Here is a 14410-nt window from a genome sequence, read left to right as displayed (position 1 = left end):
TGAAGGGAAAAGACTTGTGAAAATAATGTATAGTCTGACCTGTGTGACGAGCAGAGAGGACTGAAGTCATATCTCATTGACGGGCTGAGTTGCGTCGAGGTGAAGTGCCACTGCAACTGAAAGCCTTGTTGTGTTTTCTGTAATGTGGTGTCAGTACCATGGGTTCATGGAGTTTGCCAGCAGTGCAGTGAGCTAGAATGGAAATGAGGGGAGAATCAGGGTGCTGCTCTGTGTCCACCACAGAATCTCTGCCCTTTAATTTGGAAAATAAGTAAACCTGAGACAGAGCAGGAACTGAACGTTGGCACTGAACAAATGTTGTACCAGTAGCTTTGAGGTTAATATTTCACAAGTAGATCCTATAGAGAAGACTTGTTTGAGTTCTTGTTCCCAGGTTGGTTTGATTTCACTTTTTTATTGTCTTTTTCTCCCTTCCAGAAAGAATTGTGTGAATGTTCTGATCACTACAACCCAACTGGTTCCAGCTCTGGCCAAGGTTCTCCTATATGGGCTAGGAGAAATATTTCCTATTGAAAACATCTACAGTGCTACCAAAATTGGTACGGCTTCAGTTCTGTTTCTTGTGACTGCTGCTTAGGATGTTCTTATTATTTACCAGTCCTGCTGTTAGACACTTTATATATAGGTATATCTATAATCCTCTCTTCATTCTTCTCCTGGCATTACTGATGAGGCAGTTCAGGCTGACTCAGGACTTCACAGCTTCACAGGATTCAAATCCAGGTCTGTCAGACTTAAAGTGTATCGTGCTCTTTTCTTTTCTATTTGAAAGAACATAATACCTAGTTTAGAAATCTACTTTAGCCTCATTTCAGATTTCTCCTTCATAGAGTGCTGCAGTATAGCATAATCAAAAACACTAGATTAAAAATCAAGGACTAAGCTATGTACTTTAAAATGATTAAATCCCTCACACCTGTTAGGATGGTTGCTATCAAAAAAACAAACAGAAAATAACAAGTGTTGGCAAGAATGCGGAAAATTTGGAACCCATCTGCACTTGTGGTGGGGTTGTAAAATGGTGCATCTGCTGTGGAAAACAGCATGGCTGTTGCACAGAAAAATTGAAAATAGAACTGTCAGGTGATCCAGCTGTCCCACTTCTGGGTATATAGCCAAAGAATCCAAAGCGGATCCCAGAGAAATATTTGCAAGCCTACGTTCATAGCAGCATTATTCTCAAAAGCCATAAGGGGGAAGCAGCCCCAAATATCCAACAAATGAATGGATAAATGAAAGGTGGTATATACATACAGTGGGATAGTAGCCAATCTCAAAAGGGAAGGAAATCCTGTCACATGGGTACTGCATGTATGAACCTTGAAGGCATTATGCTAATAAGTCAATCACAGAAAGATAAATACTGTGTATTTCCACTTACATATAAGGTTCCTAGAGTAGTTTAGTTTATAGAAACAGAAAGGAGAATGGTGGTTAACAGAAGCTTGGGGAAAGGGGAAATAGGGAGTTGTTGCTTGGTGGGTATAGAATTTTAATTTTGTAAAATGAAAAGTTCTGGAGAACTGTTGCTCAGCAATGTAAGTTACACTTATTATTACTGAAAAACACAATTTTAAATGGTTAGAAAGAGAAAAGGAAAAAAAAAACACAACTGAGGACTGAGTCCTAATTCCCCTGCTTATTAGCTCTTCAGGAAATTACTGTGTCTCCTGAGCCTCAGTTTTCTCCTGTAAGATGAGAAACTACCCAGAGAGGTTTTGAAAATGAAATGAGACTGTGTATGAAAAGATATTTTTTATCCACCAAAAATGTATTCAGTACTAAGTATATGAAATAGTACTTGATAAGTATGTGCTGAATTGATAAACTAATGGGCACCGGGTTTGTATAAAACCAACTTGTTCCGCTGAGAAGGCAGCGGAGTGTGTCACTCTGATCACATGTGCTGCACAAGGTCCACTGACAGCCGTCCCCTGTCCCCTCAGACGCTTGAGTCTGTATCTACAGCTCCCGCTTCCCTGTCGCAGCAGAGCAGACCGCTCTAGTGTGAAGGTGAACTCTAGGTATCCACTAGATTAAAAGGTGTCAGGCATTGCCAGGGCACTCGGAATATAGCCGTGACAGAATCCTCTGTCCTCATGGGACTTAACCCTTAGCCAGTGGTGCTGGAATAATTGGTTTTCTGGGGGGTGGGGGGGTGGGCAAAATTGGATTTCTTCTTTATGCTATTTGCAAAACTAAAATTCCAGGTGGATAAAAAATATAACATGAAAAGCAAAACTCGAGATTTTGAAGAGAATATGTAAAAGTATCTGTATGACCTTGAGGTAGGGAGGGATTTCATTTAAGAGACCCCAAAAATAGTGTTTAAAAAAAAAAAAACCAGAAAAAAGCAATCATTTGGTTGCATGAAACTTTTATATACAGTGAAAGATGACATAAAGTGACAAGCCAAGTCACGGACTGAGAGAAGGTACTTGTAATACATGCACTTGTTCATTAGTACAGAGCTCCTGCAAATCAATAAGCAACATAATATAAAAAAAAGTAGGCGCAAACCTTGGAACAGCCAATTTGCAGAAAAGGAAACCCAAATTGTTAGTAAACGCATATGAGAAGTTTTTTGACCTCATCGATTAAGGATCTGCAAATTAAAATGTGATACATAGCCCATTTATTAGATTGACAAAAACTACTTTGAGGGTCTCAGACTACAAGCACATACCGAATTCTGCCCCTGCCTGTTTTTTGTAATGTTTTACTGAAACCAGCCATGCCTGATCATTTCTGTAGCTGCTTTCACACAACAGTAGCAGACTTGAGTAGTTGCAACGGAGATCGTATGACCTGCAAAGCCTAATATGTGCCACCTCCTTCCCTTGAGTAATTCTCATTTGCAAAAGGAGGTACATTTAAGGACTTTCTTTTATGCATTCTTATTCATACTAAAAGATAATGAGAAACAGCAGGTAAACCTGTCTGAACAGAAAATAGACATGAAACAATGGAATACTATAAATCACTTACAAGTAAGTGAACTCAAGCTATATATATCCCTAAAGATATATAAAAAAGTGTTGAACACAAAAAAAAACCACATTGCAAATAGTATGTACAGTATGCAAAAATTAAATAAAAGTAAAAAAAATATTCAAAATAATAACCATACATTGTTTATAGATATATAGACTCATGGGGAGAAAGGAGGAGGAAAAAAAGCATCAAGTAGGCATACATCAGAAATTTCAAATTGTATGATCTCATTCTTATTTCTTTATGTATATAATTCTTTTTACTTTTGGCCGTGCTGGGCCTTGGTTGCTGTGTGGGCTTTTCTCTGGTTGCGGCCAGCAGGTCTCCTCTGCAGCTGCGGTGCTTGGGCTTCTCATTGCAGTGACTTCTCTTGACAGGGAGCACAGGCGCTAGAACACGGGCTCAATAGTTGTGGTGCACAGGCTTAGTTGCTTTGCAGCATGTGGGGTCTTCCCAAACCAGGGGTTGAACCCATGTCTCCTGCATTGGCAGGCAGATTCTTTACCACTGATCCACCAGGGAAACCCTCATTCTTATATTTTTTTAATCTAAAGCAACTCTAAAGTGTTAAGATTTGACAAAGCTGGGTTGGTGGTAGATATACAGGCATTTGTTTTTATTGTTCTTTTTGTATGTGGTTGAATTATTTCATTTACAAGGGAATTGATAGGGGAGATAGATCTGAAACCTCCCCTTCAGATTTTGCTCCTCCTGCCCCTGCTTTACTGTGCATTTTGTAAGAACCCTGATCATTCACTTAGTTTCCCACACCTGAAAGGTAGGTTTCTGTGGTGCTTTGATTCTGCATCCTGGCGCTCAGAGGCTCATCAAACTAATGGACGTGACTTCATTCCTTCTGACAATAAGTGTGCTTATTTGGTGATTTTCTCATTTCGTCCAGAGCTCATTAGCTGAGCTCCCGGGGTACCTGGCACCATGGTAACCACAGTGAGAGGCCTGAGGCTTTCCTTCACAAAGCTGTAAGATGAGAGTGGGCAGAGGAGATGTTTGTTCAGTTCCTCTGAAATTATTTCAGAATTGCAGTTCTCTGCATGGCCACTCTCTGATCTGGACATTAAAGAGATTTCCCAAGATCACTTCTGAAAATGTCAACAGTGTTTCTAATAGAGGAAACCCAGGAACTTAATCTTCTCCACAGTCCTGGGCGTCTTGCAGTTACAGCTTCTATTGCTTGACATTTGGTAAGCTCACCACTCATTGGTCTCATCCTCCCGAACAGGAAAGCTCATCTCTAGGATTGTTTTGAAAGTATAAAATGGAAGTGTATTTACCAACTATGTTGGAATTATTTTTTCAAATGGCTACTACTTTACTCTGAGCTGTTAATAACTCACTCTTAATATAACACTCTTAATCTTTTTAGAGGAGACATTCCTAATTGTATTTCTTCCTTGACCATTGCAGGCCAGGACAATGAAAACATCTCAGTGTCTCTTTCTTCTAAATACGAGACTTTCCCTTTATTAGGTCTTAGGAGAAATGTCTAAAATCCTACTGATTTAGGGATCCTACTAAAAGTTTTTTCTCTGAATCATAAATTTGACTGTGGCTCTTGCAGATTAGGTAGTAAGGACATAATCGTTAGAGTGGGATTAGACACACAACTCTCTTAACAATAAGAACATCTATTAACTCATTATTAGTTGAATTATTTAATGTTTAAATTGGGGCTGAAGATCTGGACTATTGTCATGCCCTGAATCATTGTGAAATTAATATGTATTTACTCAGCAAACATGGTTTGAATGCTTGATATCAGTGTAAGGCATGACAAGGCTGTTGTAAAGTGGGAGCATTGAAAAGGACCCAAGTGCATCTAAACCAAGCCTTGTATTATGAGTGGGAGATTGAAGCCCCTTGTATTAAGAGTACACTGGAGTCTGGTCCAGGTTTGAGGTACCACCCGAGCTAGGCATGTCACAGACTTGCAGTTGGTCAGCTGTACCCCCCAGGACTTCTGAGTACAGGTGTGGGGTTCTCGTTACTTGCGTTGTAGTCATCTGAGATTTGCATGTTTCCTATAGTTGTATATTTTATTACAACAGTTTTCCAGCAGATGGCATTCAAGTGCCTTGAGGAAGAGGCACCTTTTTTTTATTCACACAGGAGCCCTGGTGTTAAGGCACTTGAATCTGACAAGTAAGGATGAGAAGGTTAATAGAGCAGAATGAAAAAAGGAAGCCGAGTTAGGGCCTTGCTTAACTGAAGAATATGGCAGAAACAGAAATAAAGCATAAGAGATGGTGAAAGAAGAGCAAGAGAAATAATTTTATTTACTTGTGCAAATAGTGTCTTTGCCACAGCAGTGTCATGTGTGAGTTTTTAAATGTTGGTTCCAGGTGGGATTTGAACTCTGATACATTACTGTGTTTCCAAGAACTGTCTGCAGTAGTTTTAAATCACCCGTTTCCCAAGGTCACTGAAAGTGATATAGGATCTCAGTTGTAGTTACACAGTATGAGGGAGGAAGTTGCAGCTATGACAAATATTGCTGCCATATTCATTGGAACTCTGGGACTCCTCCCCTCCTGAGAGACATAAGGCCCACGCCTAGAACTATTTCTCTTGGAAATGTAGAGTTGGAAGGAAATGCCTGTTTGTTTCAAATTACTCACCAGGAATCAGGGACTTCCTCATCTTTTTCTTTCACTAATAGTTTCCCCTCAAAAATCATCCTTTCTTCATGGCACAGTAACCAGAGCCTAGACTTAGAGGCAGAGGCTCAGAGTCTAGCTACTAGCTTGTTTGTAATCTGGGGCAAGTTTGGGTCTATTTCCATCTATTAAAATAGAGAATGGATCTCATCTCACCAGATTATCTTAAATGGAGGAATTACTTGAAAACTGTTCTGTATGCCATGAAGTCTAGGAGCTGTGGAAGGGGGAGGAAGTGTGTACAGCTCTCACACTGTTTATAGAAACCCCCACGCTAAGATCCTCTGGACTTCACCCTCGCTGCTAAAGTAAGAACCTAGAGAGCCAGTGCCTAAAAAGTCTGTGGTGTGAATGCAACGATTTCACATTCTTTGGGCAGAGGGCCTGCTCTATCTCTAGCTGCCACCCTGATTTTGTCTAAGCACAGGCAGGTGAACCTAGCAGTATCCCTTTTCTTTGATATTGAACAAAAGGAAGGAAGGAATGTCTTAAGAGGAAATGTCTTTTTCTTATTAGGTAAGGAGAGCTGCTTCGAAAGAATTGTGTCAAGGTTTGGAAAAAAAGTCACATACGTAGTGATTGGAGATGGACGAGATGAAGAAATTGCAGCCAAACAGGTAACCATGGCAAAAAACATAGACTGTATGAGAATACATTGAGCAATTAGAAGAATCATAAAACTCAGAAATTGTAGCAATCTATTGTGCATTTACAGTGTTTTCCCTTCCTCTCCCATTTTTTCTTTCTTTTTTTAAAAATTTGTTTGGCTGCACCAGGTCTTAGTTGCAGCATACAGGGTCTTTTAGTTGTGGCATGCAGACTGCTACTTGTGGCTTGTGGGATTTAGTTCCCCGACCAGGGATTGAACCCAGGCCCCTGCATTGGGAGCATTGAGTTTTAGCCACTGAACCACAGGGATGTCCCCATTTTTCTTTTATCAGAAAAAGCTAAAAGGTCATTTTCTTCCCCCCATGCAGTTTTCCCTGTGAGTTATTAGATCCTCCCCTTCTCTCTCCTCCCTGCCATGCTAAAAATCTTAAAATCTTTGAGCCCTCCTACAGGGAGCCCACATGATTAAACCTGATGTTGTCTTAGAGGGCAGTGCTTTCTCAAGAGGGTGAGACTCCACTACCAAAAAGACTGATCATTCAGACTTTTCTAGGCTTTGGATTCTCAAAAAACCAGTGCGGTCAACTGGGAATTGTTTAGAGAAAATCCTGCCTGCTCCTGAGCCCTGGAAAAATTATCCCGATGTTAACCTCCTTGCTAAGCAGTCCCAACTCCAGGTCATCCCTTTTTTTTTTTTTTTTTTTTAACCAGGTAAGATTAGCAATTTTTAATAACAAGTCATTTGTTCACATCCTGTTTCAAACCATTCTTCCCACTTCTTACAAAATATGCACGACTCTTTCATTTTAAATATTTACAAACAGAAAAGGTCTATCTGCTGAAGGAAAGACATTTTCTGAGTCTGTATAAAGTGCAGCTAATTTAAGGCAAATTTATGTGAAATATAAAAGGTGGCTTAGTCTCTCTATATACACATTTTCCAGTTTTAAAAGATAAGGTCTCCTCCTGTCAGAAAAAGGAAAGAGAAAAAAAAGAGGGCTTGACTTTTTTTCTGGCAGTTTTAAAATTAAGATCTTACTGGTTTCAGGAAATCATAGATTTCTGAATATTATAAGTAAAATGGTCTTTTTTTTAAAAATAACTTTAATATAGCTTTTTCAAACAAGTTAAAAGGTGACAGTGTGTCTGCTATTGTAGTTTGGAGGACTGGAGGATTGATGGGTAGGTAAAAGGGTTGTTTTTGTTAGCTGAGCAGATAATAGGTAGTCCACAGCATACATCCACTTCTGAAATGAGCTTGATGAGACTAGACACCTAAAGCTGCTCTCAGCTCCAAGAATGAGTATCTTCCATCTCCATCAGAATCAAACTCCCTCAAATGCTCTGGTTCTGGCCCAATAGACTCTAAGGCGTCCTCAATTTCCTGTAGGTCAATTTCCCATCCACATCCTGGCCAGTCTTACGGAATAAGCCCTGAAGATCTTCGATGCTAGAAATTCCTGGAAGGGAAGCAGGTCTTAGCTGGACAGTTTTCTCAATCTGGTCTCCAAGAGACCGTGGGAATTTTGGCAATGTTGATGGCTTTGATGTGAAATTCTGTACTTCCTCTTTGGCAGTCTCTGGAGGCCTGCTGCTCTCAGGTTTGTTTGTGAGAGCACTTATCAGCTGCAGTTTCTCTCTAAGCTTAGATACCTGAGAATCTGAACTATCTTCTTTCTTTATGCCCTGGGATTTTACTGACTTTATTCTGTTGGTCACTTGATGCAAAGACTCTCTCTTCAGAGTGGCAGCTCTATCATTCACCATGCTGGAGGACAGGTTCGCTTGCTTTTCTACCTTGCTCATAGCAACCAGATCTCTTTCTATCAAGTTGACTCTTTGGGTAAGATTACTCATGGTCTCATTCATCCCCTCGAGTTTAAGATCATTCTTTCTCTGGTACCCAACTTGGGCACTGTTTACTTCCTCTAAAAAGCTGTGGAGGTACAGGATATCCTGTTTCAAATTCTCACTGTGGGTTTTATTGTCAAGTTCAGATAGAGTGGAAGGTGATGGAATGATCTGGTTGCTTCCATTGGTTTCCTTCAAGGTGTGCTGATTCATGTCACTCTGTAGTAGCTCCACGGTTTTCTTGTGTTCATCCACAGTCTTCTGTATTGCCTCCACAGCAAGATGGACACTATTTAAAGTGTTGCCAATGGAAGCTACACTCTTCTGAAGTCCCTCTACAGTGGCAGGCAGGCTAATTAAGTCTGCAGCTGACTTGACGTTGGCTTTGAGGTGGTTTACTGCAGAAGTCAGCAGGGAAATCTGCTTATTCATTTCTGTGATGTTTATCCAGACTTTGTTCAACCCGAGCTCTCCAGATTCAGTCTTCTCAAGTTGTTTTTGTTTGCTGAGTAGTTCTTCATTAAGTTTGGGAATTTCTTGGAATGAGCTTTTCTGATTAGATTCCATTGATCAGAACTTTTCCTTGAGGGAATCCAGATCCTCCTTCAGAGTGACTTGCATCCACACCAGGACAATGCAGGCCACGACACAGGCGGCAAGGAAGGTCATACCCTTTTTAATACAGGGGACAGCAGATGAAAAAGTCGTGGTTATGAAGACAAGTTCACATCTCATTGCATCTATTTATTAACTATGTGACTTTGGACAGTTTACTTACTCTCGAGTCTTCATCTGCTAAATGGACCTACAGAAGTTCTTTCCCTCTCCACCTCAGTTTTCTTCCAGCAGTTTCTTAGACGTGGAGACACTGGGTTGCCAGCTAGAACCATCTGCCCTGGTTTTTTTCCATCTAGTTAACACACAAACTTTCAGCAGCTGTTAATGAACTATGAGTTTGGTAGTCAGTGGTGTTATGACCTAAGTATGTTTTCATTTTCCACTTTAGGTAGCAATTTGAGGACTTTCTTCAAGGTCTTTTTTTTTTTTTTTCTATATATTATCTCCAAAACTTTCATTTTAAAGTGCTTGTTGCCCTCTGGGGAAGTCACTAGTGGATGTAGGTGCTGCCGCTGCTTGGTCTGAAGAAGGGAGTGGGGGAGATAACAACTCGAGTATTATCAGACTTCATGTCTCCAAGTAGGTGCCGTAGACTATAGCCACTGGAAAATGTCTTAGAGCTCCATCCAGGTCAGTCTCCTCCCTGTGAGGGATCTTTTCTACAGCCTCTTTGCCAGAAGACTTTCTGTCAAGTCCTTGCTTGAGTATACCTAAGGATGAGGAAACTGCTTCTCAGGTATCCTGTTCCACTGTGGAGTCATTCACATTCTTAGAATGTTCCTCCTTCCATTGAGCTTAACATTTCTCCTTTGCATCCTGGTTTTAATCTCGTACTGCTGAGCACAAATCTTTTTCCTCTTTTTTTTTTTTCTTCTTTTTTGGCTGTGATGGGTATTTTTGTTGAAGTGTGCAGGGGCTTCTCTCTAGTTGTGATACTCAGGCTTCTCTTAATTGCTGAGCCCAGGCTCTAGAGGTCGCAGGCTTCAGTAATTACAGCATTTGGGATCTTAGTTCCCTCACCAGGGATCGCATTGGAACGTGGATTCTTAACCATTGGACACCAGGGAAGCCCTCCTCTTCTGTGTATTAAAGACCTTTTAAATATTATATGTGAGCAGCAGGCTTGAAAAAGCACTGAGCTCCATGCCAAAAGAACTGTGTTCTCGGACTTTCGACATTCCAGGGAACTTGCAACCAGTCTGAACAAGATGATTAGTAAAGCTAATCTCCATCAGCTTTATAGAACATGTTTTCCAGCACTCAAGTTTTTCAAAGCCTTTCTTTAAAATATGGCTTCCTGAATGGCACACAGTATTCTGGACATGACTGATCACCTAAGATAGTGGGATTATTATTTCCTAAATCTCTATGTTCTGCATCTTGGTCATGAACAAGATTTGGGCCTACAGCTCTGCACCTAATAGAAAATAGACTATTTGTAAAAAAATAATATTATATTAATACTGATTTCTTATGGGGGTCATCTTATTTGATCCTGAGTATCCTACATAGTAGCTAGAACAAGTATATCTCAAAGCACAGAGTTACCACTGAAACCTAATCAAAATCTCTCACATATGTAAGTGTATACAAAGTCCCTATGTGCATGCTCAGTCGCTCACTCATGTCCAACTCATGCAACCCATGGACTGCAGCCCGCCAGACTCCTCTGTCCATGGAATTTTCCAGGTAAGTATACTGGAGTGGGTTGCCATTTCCTACTCCAGAGGATCTTCCCAACACAGGGATCAGACCCATGTCTCCTACATTGGTAGGTGGATTCTTGACCACTCTGCCACGTGGGGAGTACAAAGTCCCTATACGTATTTGATCAATAAAATGATCTTACAATGTGGCTAGCAGTAGAGAGGGTTCCAGGTACTTCGGGGAGAGGTCTGTGGAGGAAGGGGTATGGATGAGTATGAGCTCCCAGAAGAAGTTGGGTTAACCAGTTACCCCTACTCCCCCTTCCAGCACAACATGCCCTTCTGGAGGATCACAAACCACGGAGACCTGGTGTCTCTCCACCAGGCTTTGGAGCTTGATTTTCTCTAAAAACTGGAATGAAGAGCCTTCCCCATGAGCTCCTTTTCACTCCTTGAAGGGAGCTGGAGACCGGAACCAACTGGGAACTCTCTCTCCCTTTCTCCTTGGAATGCTGGCGAGAACACAATCAATACCAACAGCTGCAAGAGATGAAGCTGATTTTTGCTATGCGTGAGCTGCAGCCCCGTGTTCATCCTCGCACAGGAGCGGGAGATAGTTGGATTGAGAGAACAATAGACTCACCGCAGCTACAGTGCTTTTAATTCTTCTGGTTTTTGTTTTATTTTGATTCAAAAAAAATGAAGAAAAAGAAAAGGAAATCCTTGGGGCAGAGTTGCACTCTGCGTCCATGACCAGATTGAGAACTGCTACTAACATGTGGTGATAGGATAAACGCAGCAGACTTTTACAATAACATCTCTTGCAGTCTTTGTAATCTCCTTAGCTGTAGAACATACTCCCAGTGAATGTATATGTTATTTTTATAGGTAAGGGTCTGGTCTCTCTGAAGCAGATTCCCCCGCACCCTTTCTTTTTCTAGCAAGAAAGGGGTGTATAAAGTTTCCTTGGAAAATCGTAACTGAGATATCTGAGATACCTCTCTGTGACAGTAGCACCTCCTCAGCTGCTCCAGTGGTCTGCTCTCGAGGGTGGGCTCCTTCTCACTCTTCCACCTCCTAGTTGGCTGAACTGTGGGGCCTGGGACACTGATTAATTTTAGACTTTGCTGTTTCCCATCCTAGAAGCCTTAGTCCCCTTCCCAGTCCCTCTCCCTTTTTGACCAAATGGCACAACCCTAGAAACTCTTCTTAGTATAAGCCTTCAGCTTGACTCTTAGTCAAAGCTGACAGGGGCTTACCTTCAAACTGGATAGAAGACCTAAGGCTTCTTAGGAATTTCCACTTCTTTGGCCCTTGAAACAGGAAGATTCCACCCTTTTCTCCTGCAGAGAGGTGCCCTTCCCCAACAGAGGCCACCCCCACCGCCCCTCCCCCCTCTTAGTCATCAGTGCCGGGCTCTTCCACTCTCTGCACCTCATGTCCACCCCCACACAGCTCTGGTCAGTCCCCAGGCTTTGGACCCAAGTAGTCAAATCAAGTCTGAGAAAAGGCTCATAACCACATTTTGGCCAAAACTACCCAGGGATTTGACTTCATGCTCTGAATCCTTTAAGCCCTGAGTGGTGTTCTGGGCATGTATTTACCCAGATCTCGGCCTGAAACTGAAGACAAGATGGCTGTGATCAAAGGCCAATTTTCCCATGGGATCTGTTTCCCACTTCCCAAGTCCCTTTCTAAAATGGGAAACTCGAAAGCCAGAAAGACACACCTGATTTAAATGAGGTGGTAGATCCCCTACGCCATGCCTGAAAACTCAACCATGGGCCAAATGCAGGAACATCTCCCAACCTGACCTCTGGGAAGTTGGATGGGTGCCCAGGCAGGAGTGGCAACCTTCAGTCCAGCTGTGTTTGTGGATGCCCCAGCCTCCACGAGCAACCTGGGCACGTGCTCAGGCCGCATAAACTTCCTTAGAGCCGAGGGAGTTCATCCTCTCCCAGGTTGCACGGAGAGAGGTGATTCTATAAGCACCTCAGAGAGATGCATTCTGGGTCCTGAGCAGGCGGCGTCCTTGACCAACCACAGCCATCACTGCTTACACGCAGAGGTTCAGCGTATCCATTTGGTGATGCTCCCAGCACAAAAGGGGCCAGATTCCCTCTGTGCCAGATCACCCAGAGAAAGGCTGGTGTACACATTCCTTCAGAATGGACTGAGAAAGTGTTTCATAACTCAGTTGCAAGGAAGAGGTGTTTGGAGAGGAGCTCAAATCAGTGCTCGTCACAGAGCTGCCTCTTCAGCCTGTTTCCTTTGGACGGGGGAGGATATATTGTCTGAGGTGGATCTTCTTGGTCCGAGTTCACCATAGTTGCCCAGATGCTGTTCTGTCTTGCTTGATAATTGATCTTAGCGTGCTCTAGGCTGCATGGTGGATCTTTACTTCCAGGCCCCTCCACGCCCACCCCATCCTGGCAGGAGAGCTGTCGGCTTCCTGCCCTGCATATAGGCCACCCGGTTGGTGCTGTGCTTCAGGCTGGTGAGACTGCAGAGCGGTCCACACATCATGCACACAAGTACACACACTCACACACTTTCCTCTCCTTGCCTGCTGGGAGCTCTTTATTCCTAGAATGTGACTTGGGACTCCTTTTTCAATGGCCTTTTCCCTCCTGCTCTGACTGCACAGCTTAGGTCATTGCAAAAGCAACTTGAAGCTGGCTCAGAGAGGTGAGGACGCTCCTTGGGCAGTGCCGTCTTTGCTCTTTTCTGGTAGTTCAGAGGGCAGACAGAAAATGGGAGCTTCCTGGCTCATCTTTGCCAAAATGAATTGTCCAGGGAACCCAGTGCCCTTCAGTGAGCCTGCTTTCCTCCTCCAGGGCACAGAGATCCGGAGAACAAGCGGGCAGCACAGCAAGCTCTTGGAGGCTGAGGTCCAAAGCATACTATGGGTCCTTTTCGTCAAGGGGGAAGCCCTCTTTACTAGAAAGAGTCTCCACCCACCCGATGAGTCCTTTTCCCAGCTGGGCACTGAGGGTTCTATAAGATGGGTCTGCATGTTCCATGGTGAGAGCTGGGCCATCTCTAGTAAGGGATCTGGAATTGTCAGCCGTGTCCTGGGTCTAAGAGGTGGTTTTCCTTTCGAATGTAAAACTGACTGTGCCTTAGCATCACCCTATCCGGTGCCCCTGGGGCAGCAGGTGGTGGCCAGGAGAGTGGATGCCTGCTCCAGATCTAGATGCCTAGTGGGGCTTCTATTTGGTTTGGGGTATTTCTGTCTTCTGCTCTGCAACTGGGGGGAGCAAAGCTAGTGTCCCAGGAGACTTTGTGCCACAGCTTGTTCGCAGTTTACACAAACTTGTTCATGTTAAAGCTCCAAGCAGAATCTGATGGGCCAACTCTAGCTGCAGCGTATGGAGCTTCTGAATGTTGACTACCTTGAATGGGTGTCCGTGCCACTGAATCAACGAGGAGAAGGGGCTAAGAGGTGGAGCCACACACTCCTTCTTCCTAGGGGAGCGATGGTTGAAGCCATGGGGTGGTGAGCTTCAGGCCTTCCTCTCCTTGCTCCTGCAGAAGGGGGCATTAGGACCCCTCTTAAGCCAAGCTTCTATTTCTCACCACTAAATCGGTTTCCTTTTACATTCAAAAGTTGAAACTCCCCAAATATTCAAGCTGTAGAAGCCAAATCGAAATTCTTAGATTTTGAAATATCTTAAGATAACCACGAGAGAACGTCTAATTCTGGCTCACCTCTGATCAAAAGGCCCTGTCCCTTCCTCTCCCAAGTCAGACAGCTCCAACACACAAGGTTACTTGGCTAGTTTCTAATGCACTGATGGGAGCCATCCCATTAAGAACGACTTCTACTCGAAACATGACCCTCTGGACTTCAGGTGCCTCATTTATCAGGTAAAGGTGTTGATTGGATATATTTATGTGACTGCGGGCATTTGTGGCTGTCGAGTCCTTGACCATAATGTTATATGTAATGGGAACTATCTTATAAACTTGAAAAAATAAAGTTTTTATTTTCTA

General features: G+C 42.9%; 1 protein-coding gene and 1 pseudogene across 6 annotated transcripts in view; one reads left to right on the top strand and one right to left on the bottom strand.

Moving 5' to 3' along the window:
* The window catches only part of EYA3 (EYA transcriptional coactivator and phosphatase 3), a 90808-nt gene extending 76398 nt beyond the window's left edge, over window positions 1–14410 (top strand). For all 6 annotated transcript variants that reach the window (XM_020909106.2, XM_020909105.2, XM_020909113.2 and 3 more), the window contains 3 exons: window positions 439–560; window positions 6207–6307; window positions 10743–14410. In XM_020909106.2, the coding sequence (XP_020764765.1) occupies window positions 439–560; window positions 6207–6307; window positions 10743–10823 (304 nt within the window). In that variant the 3' untranslated portion in view covers window positions 10824–14410. The remainder of the gene's footprint in view (window positions 1–438; window positions 561–6206; window positions 6308–10742) is intronic.
* Window positions 7067–8843, bottom strand: LOC110147674 (EF-hand calcium-binding domain-containing protein 14 pseudogene; annotated as a pseudogene).

Source organism: Odocoileus virginianus, chromosome 30 (genome assembly GCF_023699985.2).
Source record: "Odocoileus virginianus isolate 20LAN1187 ecotype Illinois chromosome 30, Ovbor_1.2, whole genome shotgun sequence".
Classification (NCBI taxonomy): domain Eukaryota; kingdom Metazoa; phylum Chordata; class Mammalia; order Artiodactyla; family Cervidae; genus Odocoileus; species Odocoileus virginianus.
This window is presented reverse-complemented; position numbering and strand designations above follow the sequence as displayed.